The 19,770-nt window shown below is 50.8% G+C and overlaps 1 protein-coding gene across 2 annotated transcripts in view; it reads right to left on the minus strand.

Moving 5' to 3' along the window:
* Nucleotides 1-12,228: 12,228 nt before the first annotated feature.
* LOC134980040 (mothers against decapentaplegic homolog 6-like) overlaps nucleotides 12,229-19,770 on the minus strand; it is a 64,088-nt gene continuing 56,546 nt past the window's right edge. For both annotated transcript variants that reach the window (XM_063946647.1, XM_063946646.1), the window contains exon 5: nucleotides 12,229-16,994. In XM_063946647.1, the coding sequence (XP_063802717.1) occupies nucleotides 16,468-16,994 (527 nt within the window). In that variant the 3' untranslated portion in view covers nucleotides 12,229-16,467. The remainder of the gene's footprint in view (nucleotides 16,995-19,770) is intronic.

Genomic DNA, 19,770 nt, shown 5'->3' on the forward strand with positions numbered 1-19,770 from the left:
AGGCACAGGATACTTATACCTGCAGCAATGCAGGTATTGGCTGGGCAATTATGCAGATTTCCAGGCAGTGGATTGGAGGAACTGAAGCATGTGATTGAATCCAACATGGCTGCGCCCATGTTAGAACTTGGAGGGAAAACTGGCTTGGGAAACCATGTGGAAACATAACTGTAATGGCGGCGCCGGCCACAGAGGACAGGAGACGCCAGACTGACAAATGTATGCTGAGACTCGTGGATGACAACGGAGGCCGCGGCAGGCATGGAACACCACACTGACAACCTGCACCTATAACACAGGAGCGGCGGCGGAGGCCGCGGAGAACGGGAGACGCCATGCAGGATTCATACATGGCGCCGCTGTGACAGCATCTCCGCGTGACAGGAGGAATGTGCAGTATGTGGACACAGATGAGATCCGGCCTTGGAACGCTGAGCGAGCCTCAGGAGACATCTGAAAGGCAGGTAATGGCGTCCAGATACCCGGATCGTGACACAGGTGAGAGAATAGTGTACAGGGGAAAGAATAGTGTACATGGAGAGAGAGAATAGTGTACAGGTGGAGAGAATAGTGTACAGGGAGAGAGAATAGTGTACAGGGAGAGAGAATAGTGTACAGGGGGGAAAGAGTAGTGTACAGGGGGAAATAGTAGTGTACAGGGGGAGAGAATAGAGTACAGGGGGAGAGAATAGTGTACAGGGGAGAAGAGAGAGAATAGTGTACAGGGAGAGAGAATAGTGTACAGGGGGAGAGAATAGTGTACAGGGGGAGAGAATAGTGTACAGGGGAGAAGAGAGAGAATAGTGTACAGGGAGAGAGAATAGTGTACAGGGGGAGAGAATAGTGTACAGGGAGAGAGAATAGTGTACAGGGGGAGAGAATAGTGTACAGGGGAGAAGAGAGAGAATAGTGTACAGGGAGAGAGAATAGTGTACAGGGGGAGAGAATAGTGTACAGGGAGAGAGAATAGTGTACAGGGGAGGAGAGAGAGAATAGTGTACAGGGAGAGAGAATAGTGTACAGGGAGAGAGAATAGTGTACAGGGAGAGAGAATAGTGTACAGGGAGAGAGAATAGTGTACAGTGAGAGAGAATAGTGTACAGGGAGAGAGAATAGTGTACAGGGAGAGAGAATAGTGTACAGGGGAGGAGAGAGAGAATAGTGTACAGGGAGAGAGAATAGTGTAAATGGAGAGAGAATAGTGTACAGGGAGAGAGAATAGTGTACAGGAGAGAAGAGAGAGAATAGTGTACAGGGAGAGAGAATAGTGTACAGGGAGAGAGAATAGTGTACAGGGGAGAAGAGAGAGAATAGTGTACAGGGAGAGAGAATAGTGTACAGGGGAGAAGAGAGAGAATAGTGTACAGGGATAGAGAATAGTGTACAGGGGAGAGAGAATAGTGTACAGGGAGAGAGAATAGTGTACACGGAGAGAGAATAGTGTACAGGGAGAGATAATAGTGTACAGGTGGAGAGAATAGTGTACAGGGAGAGAGAATAGTGTACAGGGGAGGAGAGAGAGAATAGTGTACAGGGAGAGAGAATAGTGTACAGGGGAGAAGAGAGAGAATAGTGTACAGGGAGAGAGAATAGTGTACAGGGGAGGAGAGAGAGAATAGTGTACAGGGAGAGAGAATAGTGTACAGGGGAGAAGAGAGAGAATAGTGTACAGGGAGAGAGAATAGTGTACAGGGGAGAAGAGAGAGAATAGTGTACAGGGAGAGAGAATAGTGTACAGGGGAGAGAGAATACTGTACAGGGGGAGAGAATAGTGTACAGGGAGAGAGAATAGTGTACAGGGAGAGAGAATAGTGTACAGGGAGAGAGACTAGTGTACAGGGGGAGAGAATAGTGTACAGGGGAGAAGAGAGAGAATAGTGTACAGGGAGAGAGAATAGTGTACAGGGGAGAAGAGAGAGAATAGTGTACAGGGGGAGAGAAGAGTGTACAAGGAGAGAGAATAGTGTACAGGGAGAGAGAATAGAGTACAGGGGGAGAGAATAGTGTACAGGGAGAGAGAATAGTGTACAGGGAGAGAGAATAGTGTACAGGGGGAGTGAATAGTGTACAGGGGGAGAGAATACTGTACAGGGAGAGAGAATAGTGTACAGGGAGAGAGAATAGTGTACAGGGAGAGAGAATAGTGTACAGGGGGAGAGAATAGAATAGTGTACAGGGGGAGAGAATAGTGTACAGGGAGAGAGAATAGTGTACAGGGAGAGATAATAGTGTACAGGGGGAGAGAATAGTGTACAGGGGGAGAGAATACTGTACAGGGAGAGAGAATCGTGTACAGGGGAGAAGAGAGAGAATAGTGTACAGGGAGAGAGAATAGTGTACAGGGGAGAAGAGAGAGAATAGTGTACAGGGAGAGAGAATAGAGTACAGGGGAGAGAGAATAGTGTACAGGGAGAGAGAATAGTGTACAGGGAGAGATAATAGTGTACAGGGGAGAAGATAGAGAATAGTGTACAGGGAGAGAGAATAGTGTACAGGGGAGAGAGAATAGTGTACAGGGGAGGAGAGAGAGAATAGTGTACAGGGAGAGAGAATAGTGTACAGGGAGAGAGAATAGTGTACAGGGGAGGAGAGAGAGAATAGTGTACAGGGGGAGAGAATAGTGTCCAGGGAGAGAGAATAGTGTACAGGGGGAGAGAATAGTGTACAGGGGGAGAGAATAGTGTACAGGGGGAGAGAATACTGTACAGGGGGAGAGAATAGTGTACAAGGAGAGAGAATAGTGTACAGAGAGAGAGAACAGGGGGAGAGAATAGTGTATGAGGGAGAGAAGAGTGTACGGTGGGAGAGAATAGTGTACAGGGGGAGAGAATAGTGTACATGGAGAGAATAGTGTACAGGGGCGAAAGAGTAGTGTACGGGGGAGAGAATAGTGTACAGAGGGGGGTGGAGAAAACAATTTACAAGGGGGGTAGAGAATAGTGTACAGGGAGAGAATAGTGTACAGGGGGAAAGAATAGTGTACGGGGGAGAGAGAATAGTGTACAGGGGGAGAGAATAGTGTTCTTTGAGAGAATAGTGTACAGGTGGGAAAGAGTAGTGTACGGGGGAGAGAATAGTGTACAGGGAGAGAGAATAGTGTACAGGGAGAGGGAATAGTGTACAGGGAGAGAGAATAGTGTACAGGGGGAGAGAATAGTGTACAGGGGGAGAGAATAGAATAGTGTACAGGGGGAGAGAATAGTGTACAGGGGGAGAGAATAGTGTACAGGGAGAGAGAATAGTGTACAGGGGGAGAGAATAGTGTACAGGGGGAGAGAATAGTGTACAGGGAGAGAGAATAGTGTACAGGGGAGAAGAGAGAGAATAGTGTACAGGGAGAGAGAATAGTGTACAGGGGAGAAGAGAGAGAATAGTGTACAGGGAGAGAGAATAGTGTACAGGGGAGAAGAGAGAGAATAGTGTACAGGGAGAGAGAATAGTGTACAGGGGAGAGAGAATAGTGTACAGGGAGAGAGAATAGTGTACAGGGAGAGATAATAGTGTACAGGGGAGAAGAGAGAGAATAGTGTACAGGGAGAGAGAATAGTGTACAGGGGAGAGAGAATAGTGTACAGGGGAGGAGAGAGAGAATAGTGTACAGGGAGAGAGAATAGTGTACAGGGAGAGAGAATAGTGTACAGGGGAGGAGAGAGAGAATAGTGTACAGGGGGAGAGAATAGTGTACAGGGAGAGAGGATAGTGTATAGGGGGAGACAATAGTGTACAGGGGGAGAGAATAGTGTACAGGGGGAGAGAATAGTGTACAGGGGGAGAGAATACTGTACAGGGGGAGAGAATAGTGTACAAGGAGAGAGAATAGTGTACAGAGAGAGAGAACAGGGGGAGAGAATAGTGTATGAGGGAGAGAAGAGTGTACGGTGGGAGAGAATAGTGTACAGGGGGTAAAAAAAATAGTGTATAGGGGAGAGAATAGTGTAAAGGGCGAGAATAGTGTACGGGGGGAGATAATAGTGTACAGGGGGAGAGAATAGTGTACATGGAGAGAATAGTGTACAAGGAGAGAGAATAGTGTACAGAGAGAGAGAACAGGGGGAGAGAATAGTGTATGAGGGAGAGAAGAGTGTACGGTGGGAGAGAATAGTGTACAGGGGGTAAAAAAAATAGTGTATAGGGGAGAGAATAGTGTAAAGGGCGAGAATAGTGTACGGGGGGAGATAATAGTGTACAGGGGGAGAGAATAGTGTACATGGAGAGAATAGTGTACAGGGGGGAAAGAGTAGTGTACGGGGGAGAGAATAGTGTACAGGGGGGGGGGGGAGAAAACAATTTACAAGGGGGTAGAGAATAGTGTACAGGGAGAGAATAGTGTACAGGGGGGAAAGAATAGTGTACGGGGGAGAGAGAATAGTGTACAGGGGGAGAGAATAGTGTTCTTTGAGAGAATAGTGTACAGGTGGGAAAGAGTAGTGTACGGGGGAGAGAATAGTGTACAGGGAGAGAGAATAGTGTACAGGGGGAGGAGAGAATAGTGTACAGGGAGAGAATAGTGTACAGGGGGGAAAGAATAGTGTACAGGGGGAGGAGAGAATAGTGTTCAGGGAGAGAGAATAGTGTACAGGGGAGGAGAGAATAGTGTACAGGGAGAGAATAGTGTACAGGGGGGAAAGAATAGTGTACGGGGGAGAGAGAATAGTGTACAGGGGGAGAGAATAGTGTTCTTTGAGAGAATAGTGTACAGGTGGGAAAGAGTAGTGTACGCGGGAGAGAATAGTGTACAGGGAGAGAGAATAGTGTTCAGGGGGAGGAGAGAATAGTGTACAGGGAGAGAATAGTGTACAGGGGGGAAATAATAGTGTACGGGGGAGAGAGAATAGTGTACAGGGGGAGAGAATAGTGTTCTTTGAGAGAATAGTGTACAGGTGGGAAAGAGTAGTGTACGGGGGAGAGAATAGTGTACAGGGAGAGAGAATAGTGTACAGGGGGAGGAGAGAATAGTGTACGGGGGAGAGAATAGTGTACAGGGGGAGGAGAGAATAGTGTACAGGGAGAGAGAATAGTGTACAGGGTGAGGAGAGAATAGTGTACAGGGAGAGAATAGTGTACAGGGAGAGAGAATAGTGTACAGGGGGAGGAGAGAATAGTGTACAGGGAGAGAGAATAGTGTACAGGGGGAGGAGAGAATAGTGTACGGGGGAGAGAATAGTGTACAGGGAGAGAGAATAGTGTACAGGGAGAGAGAATAGTGTACAGGGGGAGGAGAGAATAGTGTACGGGGGAGAGAATAGTGTACAGGGAGAGAGAATAGTGTACAGGGGGAGGAGAGAATAGTGTACAGGGGGAGGAGAGAATAGTGTACAGGGAGAGAGAATAGTGTACAGGGGGAGGAGAGAATAGTGTACGGGGGAGAGAATAGTGAACAGGGAGAGAGAATAGTGGGGGTAATTCCAAGTTGATCGCAGCAGGATTTTTGTTAGCAATTGGGCAAAACCATGTGCACTGCAGGGGAGGTAGATATAACATGTGCAGAGAGAGTTAGATTTGGGTGGTGTGTGTTCAATCTGCAATCTAATTTACAGTGTAAAAATAAAGCAGCCAGTATTTACCCTGCACAGAAACAAAATAACCCACCCAAATCTAACTCTTTCTGCACATGTTATATCTGCCTCCCCTGCAGTGCACATGGTTTTGCCCAATTGCTATCAAAAATCCTGCTGCGATCAACTTGGAATTACCCCAGTGTACAGGGAGAGAGAATAGTGTACAGGTGGGAAAGAGTAGTGTACGGGGGAGAGAACAGTGTACAGGAGGAGGAAAGAGTAGTGTACGGGGGAGAGAACAGTGTACAGGAGGAGGAAAGAGTAGTGTACGGGGGAGAGAACAGTGTACAGGAGGAGGAAAGAGTAGTGTACGGGGGAGAGAATAGTGTACAGGTGGGAAAGAGTAGTGTACGGGGGAGAGAATAGTGTACAGGGGGGAAAGAGTAGTGTACAGGGGAGAGAATAGTGTACAGGTGGGAAAGAGTAGTGTACGGGGGAGAGAATAGTGTACAGGGGGGAAAGAGTAGTGTACGGGGGAGAGAATAGTGTACAGGAGGAGGAAAGAGTAGTGACAGGGGGAGAGAATAGTGTACAGGGGGGAAAGAGTAGTGTACAGGGGAGAGAATAGTGTACAGGTGGGAAAGAGTAGTGTACGGGGGAGAGAATAGTGTACAGGGGGGAAAGAGTAGTGTACAGGGGAGAGAATAGTGTACAGGAGGAGGAAAGAGTAGTGACAGGGGGAGAGAATAGTGTACAGGGGGGAAAGAGTAGTGTACAGGGGGGAAAGAGTAGTGTACAGGGGAGAGAATAGTGTACAGGAGGAGGAAAGAGTAGTGACGGGGGGAGAGAATAGTGTACAGGGGGGAAAGAGTAGTGTACGGGGGAGAGAATAGTGTACAGGGGGGAAAGAGTAGTGTACGGGGGGGGGGAGAGAGTAGTGCATGGGGAGGAGAATAATGTAGGAGAGAGATAATAGCGTACGGGGGGAGAGAATAGTATACGGGTGGAGATAATAGTGTATGGGGGGAGGGAATAGTGTACGGGGTGGAGAGAATAGTGTATGGGGGAGAGAACAGTGGCCCTCATTCCGAGTTGATCGGTCGCATTGCGAATTTAGCAGAGTTACACACGCTAAGCCGCCGCCTACTGGGAGTGAATCTTAGCTTCTTAAAATTGCGACCGATGTATTCGCAATATTGCGATTACTAACTACTTAGCAGTTTCTGAGTAGCTCCAGACTTACTCTGCCTGTGCGATCAGTTCAGTGCTTGTCGTTCCTGGTTGACGTCACAAACACACCCAGCGTTCGCCCAGGCACTCCCACCGTTTCCCCGGCCACTCCTGCGTTTTTTCCGGAAACGGTAGCGTTTTCAGCCACACGCCCCTGAAACGCCGTGTTTCCGCCCAGTAACACCCATTTCCTGTCAATCACATTACGATCGCCGGAGCGAAGAAAAAGCCGTGAGTAAAATTACTTTCTTCATAGTAAAGTTACTTGGCGCAGTCGCAGTGCGAACATTGCGCATGCGTACTAAGCGGATTTTCACTGCGATGCGATGAAAAATACCGAGCGAACAACTCGGAATGAGGGCCAGTGTACAGGAGGAGGAAAGAGTAGTGACGGGGGGAGAGAATAGTGTACAGGGGGGAAAGAGTAGTGTACGGGGGAGAGAATAGTGTACAGGGGGGAAAGAGTAGTGCATGGGGAGAAGAATAATGTAGGAGAGAGACAATAGTGTACGGAGGTAGAGAATAGTATACGGGTGGAGATAATAGTGTACGGGCGGAGAGAATAGTGTACAGGGGGGAAAGAGTAATGTACGGGGGAGAGAGTAGTGCATGGGGAGGAGAATCATGTAGGAGAGAGATAATAGTGTACGGAGGTAGAGAATAGTATACGGGTGGAGATAATAGTGTATGGGGGGAGAGAATAGTGTACGGGGGGAGAGAATAGTGTACAGGGGGGAAAGAGTAGTGTACGGGGGAGAGAGTAGTGCATGGGGAGGAGAATAATGTAGGAGAGAGATAATAGTGTACGGAGGTAGAGAATAGTATACGGGTGGAGATAATAGTGTATGGGGGGAGAGAATAGTGTACGGGGGGAGAGAATAGTGTATGGGGAGAGAGAATAATGAGAATAATGTACGACGGGGGGGGGGGTGGATCAGAGAACTGTGTACAGGGGGGAGAGAATAGGAGGTGGGGGGCTGCAGGGACACTGACAGGAGGTGAGGGGCTGTGGGGACACTGACAGGAGGTGAGCGGTTGCAGGGACACTGACAGGAGGTGAGAGGTTGCGGGGACACTGACAAGAGGTGAGAGGTTGCAGGGACACTGACAGGAGGTGAGAGGTTGCGGGACACTGACAAGAGGTGAGAGGTTGCGGGGACACTGACAGGAGATGAGAGGTTGCGGGGACACTGACAGGAGGTGAGAGATTGCGGGGACACTGACAAGAGGTGAGAGGTTGCGGGGACACTGACAGGAGGTGAGAGGTTGCAGGGACACTGACAAGAGGTGAGAGGTTGCGGGGACACTGACAGGAGGTGAGAGTTTGCAGGGACACTGACAGGAGGTGAGAGGTTGCAGGGACACTGACAAGAGGTGAGAGGTTGCGGGGACAATGACAGGAGGTGGGGGGCTGCGGTGACACTGACAGGAGGTGAGGGGCTGTGGGGACACTGACAGGAGGTGTCTCCTCAAATGAAGCATCTTTTCGGAAGTAATAGTCTGGGGACAGTACTAATGGCTGTAGTACTACTTGTGGCTGGTAGGTGTCTCCCTAATACAGGACATAAGATGTGAGAAATGTAGCACAGCTACGATCATCCTCACTGACATGCGGGGGGAAGGGGGGGGGGGGCACGCCCAGCACAGGGTTAGTCCGCCCGCATGTCAGTCCCTGCACCATCGCTGAAGTGCAAAAGCATGACACAGCGGCAATGCTTTTGCACTTAAGGAGTAGCTCCCGGCCAGCGAAACTTTTGCGTGCTGGCCGGGAGCTATTCATCGCTGCCCGGGTCGATCAGGCAGAGGCGATCGCTAGGCAACGCCTGCAGCGAGCGATCAGGTCAGAAAGACCCCCCTGGTGTACATCATATACGATACAGTGTGGACTGTCCTCTGCTTTACGTCTCCTGTTATCAATGTCACAAGGAGGAAATTAATGTTTGTTTCTTCATTTTCTTCTTTTGGAGTCACTTGTTTTACTGCTGGATTACTGTGCCTCCAGCAGCCATCTCACCTCACCGTGCCTCGGAAAGAACCCTCCCAGCAGCCATCTCACCTCACCGTGCCTCGGAAAGAACCCTCCCAGCAGCCATCTCACCTCACCGTGCCTCTGAGAGAACCCTCCCAGCAGCCATCTCACCTCACCGTGCCTCTGAGAGAACCCTCCCAGCAGCCATCTCACCTCACCGTGCCTCTGAGAGAACCCTCCCAGCAGCCATCTCACCTCACCGTGCCTCTGAGAGAACCCTCCCAGCAGCCATCTCACCTCACCGTGCCTCTGAGAGAACCCTCCCAGCAGCCATCTCACCTCACCGTGCCTCTGAGAGAACCCTTCCAGCAGCCATCTCACCTCACCGTGCCTCTGAGAGAACCCTCCCAGCAGCCATCTCACCTCACCGTGCCTCTGAGAGAACCCTCCCAGCAGCCATCTCACCTCACCGTGACATCTCACCTCTCCGTGCCTCTGAGAGAGCCCTCCCACCAGCCATCTCACCTCACTGTGCCTCTGAGAGAATCCTCCCAGCAGCCATCTCACCTCACCGTGCCTCTGAGAGAACCCTCCCAACAGCCATCTCACCTCACTGTGCTTCTGAGAGAACCCTCCCAGCAGCCATCTCACCTCACTGTGCCTCTGAGAGAATCCTCCCAGCAGCCATCTCACCTCACCGTGCCTCTGAGAGAACCCTCCCAGCAGCCATCTCACCTCACCGTGCCTCTGAGAGAACCCTCCAAGCAGCCATCTCACCTCACCTTGCCTCTGAGAGAACCCTCCCAGCAGCCATCTCACCTCACCGTGCCTCTGAGAGAACCCTCCCAGCAGCCATCTCACCTCACCGTGCCTCTGAGAGAACCCTCCCAGCAGCCATCTCACCTCACCGTGCCTCTGAGAGAACCCTCCCAGCAGCCATCTCACCTCACCGTGCCTCTGAGAGAACCCTCCCAGCAGCCATCTCACCTCACCGTGCCTCTGAGAGAACCCTCCCAGCAGCCATCTCACCTCACCGTGCCTTTGAGAGAACCCTCCCAGCAGCCATCTCACCTCACCGTGCCTCTGAGAGAACCCTCCCAGCAGCCATCTCACCTCACCGTGCCTCTGAGAGAATCCTCCCAGCAGCCATCTCACCTCACCGTGCCTCTGAGAGAACCCTCCCAGCAGCCATCTCACCTCACAGTGACATCTCACCTCTCCGTGCCTCTGAGAGAGCCCTCCCACCAGCCATCTCACCTCACTGTGCCTCTGAGAGAATCCTCCCAGCAGCCATCTCACCTCACTGTGCCTCTGAGAGAATCCTCCCAGCAGCCATCTCGCCTCACCGTGCCTCTGAGAGAACCCTCCCAACAGCCATCTCACCTCACCGTGCCTCTGAGAGAACCCTCCCAGCAGCCATCTCACCTCACTGTGCCTCTGAGAGAATCCTCCCAGCAGCCATCTCACCTCACCGTGCCTCTAAGAGAACCCTCCCAGCAGCCATCTCACCTCACCGTGCCTCTGAGAGAACCCTCCAAGCAGCCATCTCACCTCACCTTGCCTCTGAGAGAACCCTCCCAGCAGCCATCTCACCTCACCGTGCCTCTCAGAGAGCCCTCCCAGCAGCCATCTCACCTCACCGTGCCTCTGAGAGAACCCTCCCAGCAGCCATCTCACCTCACCGTGCCTCTGAGAGAATCCTCCCAGCAGCCATCTCACCTCACCTCACCGTGCCTCTGAGAGAACCCTCCCAGCAGCCATCTCACCTCACCGTGCCTCTGAGAGAGCCCTCCCACCAGCCATCTCACCTCACCGTGCCTCTGAGAGAATCCTCCCAGCAGCCATCTCACCTCACCGTGCCTCTGAGAGAGCCCTCCCACCAGCCATCTCACCTCACCGTGCCTCTGAGAGAATCCTCCCAGCAGCCATCTCACCTCACCCTATGTCTGAGAGAACCCTCCCAGCAGCCATCTCACCTCTCCGTGCCTCTGAGAGAGCCCTCCCACCAGCCATCTCACCTCACCGTGCCTCTGAGAGAATCCTCCCAGCAGCCATCTCACCTCACTGCGCCTCTGAGAGAATCCTCCCAGCAGCCATCTCACCTCACCGTGCCTCTGAGAGAACCCTCCCAGCAGCCATCTCACCTCACCGTGCCTCTGAGAGAATCCTCCCAGCAGCCATCTCACCTCACCCTATGTCTGAGAGAATCCTCCCAGCAGCCATCTCACCTCACCCTATGTCTGAGAGAACCCTCCCAGCAGCCATCTCACCTCACCGTGCCTCTGAGAGAACCCTCCCAGCAGCCATCTCACCTCACCGTGACATCTCACCTCTCCGTGCCTCTGAGAGAGCCCTCCCACCAGCCATCTCACCTCACCGTGCCTCTGAGAGAATCCTCCCAGCAGCCATCTCACCTCACTGCGCCTCTGAGAGAATCCTCCCAGCAGCCATCTCACCTCACCCTATGTCTGAGAGAACCTTCCAGCAGCCATCTCACCTCACCGCGCCTATGAGACAACCTTCCCGGAGAATGGTCTGCAGTTCAGGAACAGTCTGACAACAATGGTCATTATGGCATTCTGGGAAATGATCTGAAGCCAGACAAGATAGCTAGATGCGGGGGCCCAGATGGAGACTGCGCACGGGCCTCCTCCTCTGGTACTACGATTGGATAATAGAAGCTGAGCGTTTCTGGCCATTGTGCTGGTGAAACGCTGACACCTACACACTATGCAATATAACAGGCGGATTACCGGTAGATTATTAGCTCTAGAGGATAAAGGGCCTGACCTGGGCCTCCTGCTCCTGCAGAGGATCCTAGATAGTCTGGAATCTCTCACACACTTCTTCCCATCCAGTGTCCCATCAGAGACCAGGCTGCGCAGTCCTAATCCATACTAGAGGGTGCCTCTGAGGGACCCTCACAGCCGGCGGTGGCTCACTCCCCGTGCCTCTTTGGGTTTCCCCCTGTGCTCCAGTTTGCTTCACAGACATGCTGCTAGGTGACATGTCTGCTGACCAACAAATGGACCCTAAAATTTGTGCGGTGTCATTTATATAATGAAGAGGATGGGGGATGGGACCCAAGTGTCTCTTTAATTCTCCCCAGGGCTGGGGCAGATGCAGTATCCTCATTGGGATGATACGGATTTTCTGGTACCTCACGCGTTTCACACATTCAGAATGTTCTCCATCCCCTAGAGCAGGCCTGGCCAACCTGTGGCTCTCCAGGTGTTGGGAAACTACAAATCCCAGCATGCCCTGCCACAGTATTACTTGTAGGTGATGCTAAAACTGTGGCAAGGTGTGCTGGGATGTGTAGTTTCACAACAGCTGGAGAGCCACCTGTCGTCCTAGACCCAATATATACTGTCCACCCACCCCCCAGCCAGAAAGCAGACAGCTCGGTGGAATAAGCATATTTATGTAATGGAATGCGACGGTGCGCCAGTTCTGTGTCGGCGGGTACTAGGTGTCGGCGGGTACACGAGGGCGACCTGTAAAGTCCAGTAGGAAGTTGAGGCATCAACGTGTCGTTAGTAATGTTTATTAGACAATAAATGCTGTTACAGAATATTGAGAATATTAGTAATAAAACAAATACACAAATAGGCGGAAAGTGAGTGCGTCGGAGACGGCGACACAACAACGCATTTAATAGTTTTTGGGTCCAAAGTGAAGACCGTAGAGGTATAACCTTTCTACAGATAGGTGGCAGCACTCCCCAAAAGGGCAATTCCCACCTAAATATAATAATAAGCCCTTTATTTATTATTCTTACACTATGGCTATTTATTTTCCTGGAATTGACGCCAGCGCAGGCCCACAACTGTGGTAGAGCGTTATATAAGTATATTACGAGCGTCGCTATAATACTACCTCTCGCTATAAACCTCCGGTATGCTGTAAGTTACTGGTAACACATTGCTATATAAATAATACTGAGACAGTACATACACCCAGGTATAAACAGGATGGTTACACTCATAACATATAATAAGCTGATTACAATGAGCAGTACAGGGAGTCATGTGACCGCAGCGCAGAATAATCAGCTCTGCTTCACCACCTAGTGGCAGACGTGAGGATGACACTTGGGAATATGATTTTCAGTCGGATAAGTAGCACTTTGTCGATGGGTGTGGTTCAAAAATCAGACCGTAAAAAGGTCGTTAGTGTCAAAGTCGACCGCAAATGGTCGACAAGCACAAGGTCCACATATGAAAAGGTCGACACAAGTTTTTTATGTTTTTTGCTTTGCTCGCCGTGCTGCGGCACAGGATACCATTCTCAGCTGTAGGATGTTTAGGGTTAGTTCCTCAAGTTCAACCAACAAAATGGCCTCCTCTACAGCGTATATGTCCTCTGCGTGTGATTTTGACTTTTACCCTAATGATATCTGTATAGCAAGATACGGATTATATCTATTTTCCATCTGACTGGCCAAAGTTGGCCGTACGTTGAGTTACTGAGCGGGTGTGGAGCAGCGCCCCTGTATACGTCCCCTGGCGGTACCTCGCAGTCACTTTCCCTGTAACGTCACCTCCTCCTCACACTCAGCAGTAACTGTCTGGGCCCCACAGGTCAGTGTTGTAGGGCCCCGTCACCAACACTTGCTCATAACTTCCGACACTCCCAGTACGTCCGGAGACACTGGGTGACCTATGGACTCTGGAGAGCGCCCGCTCATCTCTCTGCAGCCTCCTCGCGCTGCGTTGGGCATTCTGACCCACGTTGCGTCATTGAGTCCCATACGCCCAGGATTGGATGGGAGCCAGCTAAGCACTCGTAGGCCTGCTTTCACTATGGGGGTGGCTCTGAGGAAAGTTACACCCACCCACTCTCAATTTTACAACATACTAATTCTTTATTTACCACAGACACATTCCTGTACTCTTCCACGGCTGCTGTACCCGATATACAGTATGGCTCCATATAGAAATCCCTGCGAGAGGGGCCAGGACCCTAGTGTCGCCGGCCCTCATCCCAGTCACACAGCCGGGCGCGGTCATGTGTGTCACCGGCATTACCCTGTTACCTTATATTAGAACCAGGCACAGCCAGGGGAGATGTACTAACACTTCTCTGACAGACAAGTGGTGCTGTTTCCATAGCAACCAGTCAGATTCTAGCTGTTGTTTCTCTATTGCATTCTAGAAAATTAGTGGTGATCTATAAATCATATATCGCAGGGCTGGTCTATATCTATCTATCTATCTATCTATCTATCTATCTATCTATCTATATATTACATGGTTGGAACACAGAGGGATTATACTGACACAAGGGCCCTTATGTAATAATCTGCAGGATATATAATCACTATGTACCTGCCAGGGGGGGCCCTGATATAATATACATTATATATTGCATAGCTGGTCTATATATATATATATATATATATATATATGTCACAGAGCTGTTACACAGAGGGATTATAGTGACACAATGCTCCTCAGGAAATCACATGCTTGGTGCTCAGTAAAGTAAATCCAGCACTCTCCAGATGATGGCGCTAAGGAGACTGCAGGTGGATCCGGCACTGGCTCTCAGCTCACGTTACAGGCGCTGGCACCAGGAGTGAGTAGGTTATAACGACATATTAGTAATTAGAGGTAGATATCTGCATGATATACGGTGGGTACTGAGACATATTACAGATCTGTGTCCAGGACAATCCGTGGAAGGGGTACATCGACAATGATGACACAGCGCACACAGTGCCACGTGAACGATGGAGCTGTGTCCTACAGGCGCCAGATGCGGCTTCCAAGAATGAAGTTGAGTCCAAATATGACAAAGTGGAGCTTGCTCTGTACAGGCCACATGGATGAAGGAGTCTGTACTGAGCAGGTGACACAGATGGTGGAGCTTGTACTGAGCAGGTGACACAGATGATGGAGCTTGTACTGAGCAGGTGGCACAGATGGTGGAGCTTGTACTGAGCAGGTGACACAGATGATGGAGCTTGTACTCAGCAGGTGGCACAGATGATGGAGCTTGTACTGAGCAGGTGACACAGATGATGGAGCTTGTACTCAGCAGGTGGCACAGATGATGGAGCTTGTACTGAGCAGGTGACACAGATGATGGAGCTTGTGCTGAGCAGGTGACACAGATGGTGGAGCTTGTACTGAGCAGGTGACACAGATGATGGAGCTTGTACTGAGCAGGTGGCACAGATGGTGGAGCTTGTACTGAGCAGGTGACACAGATGATGGAGCTTGTACTGAGCAGGTGACACAGATGATGGAGCTTGTACTCAGCAGGTGGCACAGATGATGGAGCTTGTACTGAGCAGGTGACACAGATGATGGAGCTTGTACTCAGCAGGTGGCACAGATGATGGAGCTTGTACTGAGCAGGTGACACAGATGATGGAGCTTGTACTCAGCAGGTGGCACAGATGATGGAGCTTGTACTGAGCAGGTGACACAGATGATGGAGCTTGTACTCAGCAGGTGGCACAGATGATGGAGCTTGTACTCAGCTGGTGGCACAGATGATAGAGCCTGTAGTGAGCAGGTGGCACAGATGATGGAGCCTGTACTGAGCAGGTGGCACAGATGATGGAGCTTGTACCCAAGAGGTGGCACGGATGATGGAGCTTGTGCTGAGCAGGTGACACAGATGGCGGAGCTTGTACTCAGCAGGTGACACAGATGGTGGAGCTTGTACTCAGCAGGTGGCACAGATGATGTAGCTTGTGCCGAGCAGGGGGCACAGATGACGGAGCTTGTACTCAGCCGGTGGCACAGATGATGGAGTTTGTACTCAGCCGGTGGCACAGATGATGGAGCTTGTACTCAGCCGATGGCACTGATGATGGAGCCTGTACTAAGCATGTGGCACAGATGATGGAGCTTGTACTCAGCAGGTGGCACGGATGATGGAGCTTGTGCTGAGCAGGTGGCACAGATGATGGAGTTTGTATTCGGCAGGTGGCACAGATGATGGAGCTTGTATTCGGCAGATGGCACAAATAATGGAACTTGTACTGAGCAGGTTGCACAGATGATGGAGCTTGTACCCAACAGGTGCACAGATGATGGAACTTGTACTCGGTAGGTGGCACAGATGATGGAGCTTGTACTCGGCAGGTGGCACAGATGATGGAGCTTGTACGCAGCAGGTCGCACAGATGATGGAGCTTGTACTCGGCAGGTGGCACAGATGATGGAGCTTGTACGCAGCAGGTCGCACAGATGGCGGAGCTTGTACGCAGCAGGTCGCACAGATAATGGAGCTTGTACTCATCAGGTGACACAGATGGTGGAGCTTGTACTCAGCAGGTGGCACAGATAATGGAGCTTGTACTCAGCAGGTGGCACGGATGATGGAGCTTGTGCTGAGCAGGTGACACAGATGGAGGAGCTTGTACTCAGCAGGTGGCACAGATGATGGAGCTTGTACTCAGCAGGTGACACAGATGGTGGAGCTTGTACTCAGCAGGTGGCACAGATGATGGAGCTTGTACTCAGCAGGTGACACAGATGGTGGAGCTTGTACTCAGCAGGTGACACAGATGGTGGAGCTTGTACTCAGCAGGTGGCACAGATGATGGAGCTTGTGCCGAGCAGGTGGCACAGATGACGGAGCTTGTGCTGAGCAGGTGGCACAGGTAATGTGTTGATCAGATGACAAGGATGATGGAGCCACACTGAGTAACATATATTATTGAGTCCAAGATCAACGTCATAGCGGCCAGGAGTCAGACAATATTTTCTTGCTCACGTACACGTGGCTTATGGGGTGTAGGCTGAACGTCCATTATTTTGGGGTGCTGAGCAGGATCTCCAGCCAGCAGGGGCAGGATGTTATGAACTGACGGGAATAGCAGGCCCCCCAGCCCTTGGCAAAGCTGATGCGCACACTGTGGGTGTCACAGGGCCCGTCCCCCAGCGCAGAATACCCCGATAAGCCGGCTGCTTGCACAGAGTCATACACTTTGATAGAGTAACCAGGTAAAAGCTTGTGCACAGGCTGCCCGCGGGCACTCAGGGTGGGGGAATTGATGAAGACCGGGTGATCGCTGCGATTGTACACCCACACTTCATCCTGCTCTCGGCTCAGAACCAGGCCTTGGCCGATCTTCTTCCGCGTCCGTCTCACGGCACCACTGCGAGCTTCACAGCCCAGGAAGCCCAGGCAGAACCCACTCCCTTTGGGCAGGTGATGGAAGATGTGGATGGAAGGGTCTGTGACGTTGTAGAGACGCCCCACACGAGTCCGGTGCTCCCAGTACGCCAGTTTACACCAGTGGCCGTCTCTGTGTGAGCCCCTGGACAGGGTGGTGTCTGAAAGACAAAGAGAGACTGTTACACAATGCAGAGACCACATACGTCATTACACGTTAGAGACTAGATTGTAAGCTCCTCGGGAGACAGACACAATTTCTATCAGTTAATTTGGAATATTGTTGAGAAGGAGTCTCCTATGAGTGTCTCTCATTAGACCACTAGAGTGTAAGCTCCTGGGACAGTGTCTCTCATTAGACCACTAGACTGTAAGCTCCTGGGACAGTGTCTCTCATTAGACCACTAGACTGTAAGCTCCTGTGAGTGTCTCTCATTAGACCACTAGACTGTAAGCTCCTGTGAGTGTCTCTCATTAGACCACTAGACTGTAAGCTCCTGGGACAGTGTCTCTCATTAGACCACTAGACTGTAAGCTCCCGGGACAGTGTCTCTCATTAGACCACTAGACTGTAAGCTCCTGGGACAGTGTCTCTCATTAGACCACTAGACTGTAAGCTCCTGGGACAGTGTCTCTAATTAGACCACAAGACTGTAAGCTCCTGGGACAGTGTCTCGCATTACACCACTAGAGTGTAAGCTCCTGGGACAGTGTCTCTCATTAGACCACTAGACTGTAAGCTCCTGGGACAGTGTCTCTCATTACACCACTAGACTGTAAGCTCCCGGGACAGTGTCTCTCATTACACCACTAGACTGTAAGCTCCTGGGACAGTGTCTCTCATTACACCACTAGACTGTAAGCTCCTGGGACAGTGTCTCTCATTAGACCACTAGATTGTAAGCTCCTGGGACAGTGTCTCTCATTACACCACTAGACTGTAAGCTCCTGGGACAGTGTCTCTCAGTAGACCACTAGACTGTAAGCTCCCGGGACAGTGTCTCACATTAGATCACTAGAGTGTAAGCTCCTGGGACAGTGTCTCTCATTAGACCACTACATTGTAAGCTCCTGGGACAGTGTCTCTCATTAGACCACTAGACTGTAAGCTCCTGGGACAGTGTCTCTCATTACACCACTAGACTGTAAGCTCCCGGGACAGTGTCTCTCATTAGACCACTAGAGTGTAAGCTCCCGGGACAGTGTCTCTCATTAGACCACAAGAGTGTAAGCTCCTGGGACAGTGTCTCTCAGTAGACCACTAGACTGTAAGCTCCCGGGACAGTGTCTCACATTAGATCACTAGAGTGTAAGCTCCTGGGACAGTGTCTCTCATTAGACCACTACATTGTAAGCTCCTGGGACAGTGTCTCTCATTAGACCACTAGACTGTAAGCTCCTGGGACAGTGTCTCTCATTACACCACTAGACTGTAAGCTCCCGGGACAGTGTCTCTCATTAGACCACTAGAGTGTAAGCTCCCGGGACAGTGTCTCTCATTAGACCACAAGAGTGTAAGCTCCTGGGACAGTGTCTCTCATTAGACCACTAGACTGTAAGCTCCTGGGACAGTGTCTCTCATTAGACCACTAGAGTGTAAGCTCCTGGGACAGTGTCTCTCATTAGACCACTAGACTGTAAGCTCCTGGGACAGTGTCTCTCATTAGACCACTAGAGTGTAAGCTCCTGGGACAGTGTCTCTCATTAGACCACTAGACTGTAAGCTCCTGGGACAGTGTCTCTCATTAGACCACTAGATTGTAAGCTCCTGGGACAGTGTCTCTCATTACACCACTAGATTGTAAGCTCCTGGGACAGTGTCTCTTATTAGACCACTAGACTGTAAGCTCCTGGGACAGTGTCTCTCATTAGACCACTAGACTGTAAGCTCCTGGGACAGTGTCTCTCATTACACCACTAGAGTGTAAGCTCCTGGGACAGTGTCTCTCATTAGACCACTAGACTGTAAGCTCCTGGGACAGTGTCTCTCATTAGACCACTAGAGTGTAAGCTCCTGGGACAGTGTCTCTCATTAGACCACAAGAGTGTAAGCTCCTGGGACAGTGTCTCTCATTAGACCACTAGACTGTAAGCTCCTGGGACAGTGTCTCTCATTAGACCACTAGACTGTAAGCTCCTGGGACAGTGTCTCTCATTACACCACTAGACTGTAAGCTCCTGGGACAGTGTCTCTCATTAGACCACTAGACTGTAAGCTCCTGGGACAGTGTCTCTCATTACACCACTAGACTGTAAGCTCCTGGGACAGTGTCTCTCATTAGACCACTAGACTGTAAGCTCCTGGGACAGTGTCTCTCATTACACCACTAGACTGTAAGCTCCTGGGACAGTGTCTCTCATTAGACCACTAGAGTGTAAGCTCCTGGGACAGTGTCTCTCATTAGACCACTAGACTGTAAGCTCCTGGGACAGTGTCTCTCATTACTCCACTAGACTGTAAGCTCCTGGGACAGTGTCTCTCATTAGACCACTAGACTGTAAGCTCCCGGGACAGTGTCTCTCATTACACCAATAGACTGTAAGCTCCTGGGACAGTGTCTCTCATTAGACCACTAGACTGTAAGCTCCTGGGACAGTGTCTCTCATTAGACCACTAGACTGTAAGCTCCTGGGACAGTGTCTCTCATTAGACCACTAGACTGTAAGCTCCCGGGACAGTGTCTCTCATTAGACCACTAGACTGTAAGCTCCCGGGACAGTGTCTCTCATTAGACCACTAGAGTGTAAGCTCCCGGGACAGTGTCTCTCATTAGACCACAAGACTGTAAGCTCCTGGGACAGTGTCTCTCATTAGACCACTAGACTGTAAGCTCCTGGGACAGTGTCTCTCATTAGACCCCTAGACTGTAAGCTCCTGGGACAGTGTATCTCATTACACCACTAGACTGTAAGCTCCCGGGACAGTGTCTCTCATTA

This window comes from Pseudophryne corroboree, chromosome 12 (assembly GCF_028390025.1).
Source record: "Pseudophryne corroboree isolate aPseCor3 chromosome 12, aPseCor3.hap2, whole genome shotgun sequence".
Classification (NCBI taxonomy): domain Eukaryota; kingdom Metazoa; phylum Chordata; class Amphibia; order Anura; family Myobatrachidae; genus Pseudophryne; species Pseudophryne corroboree.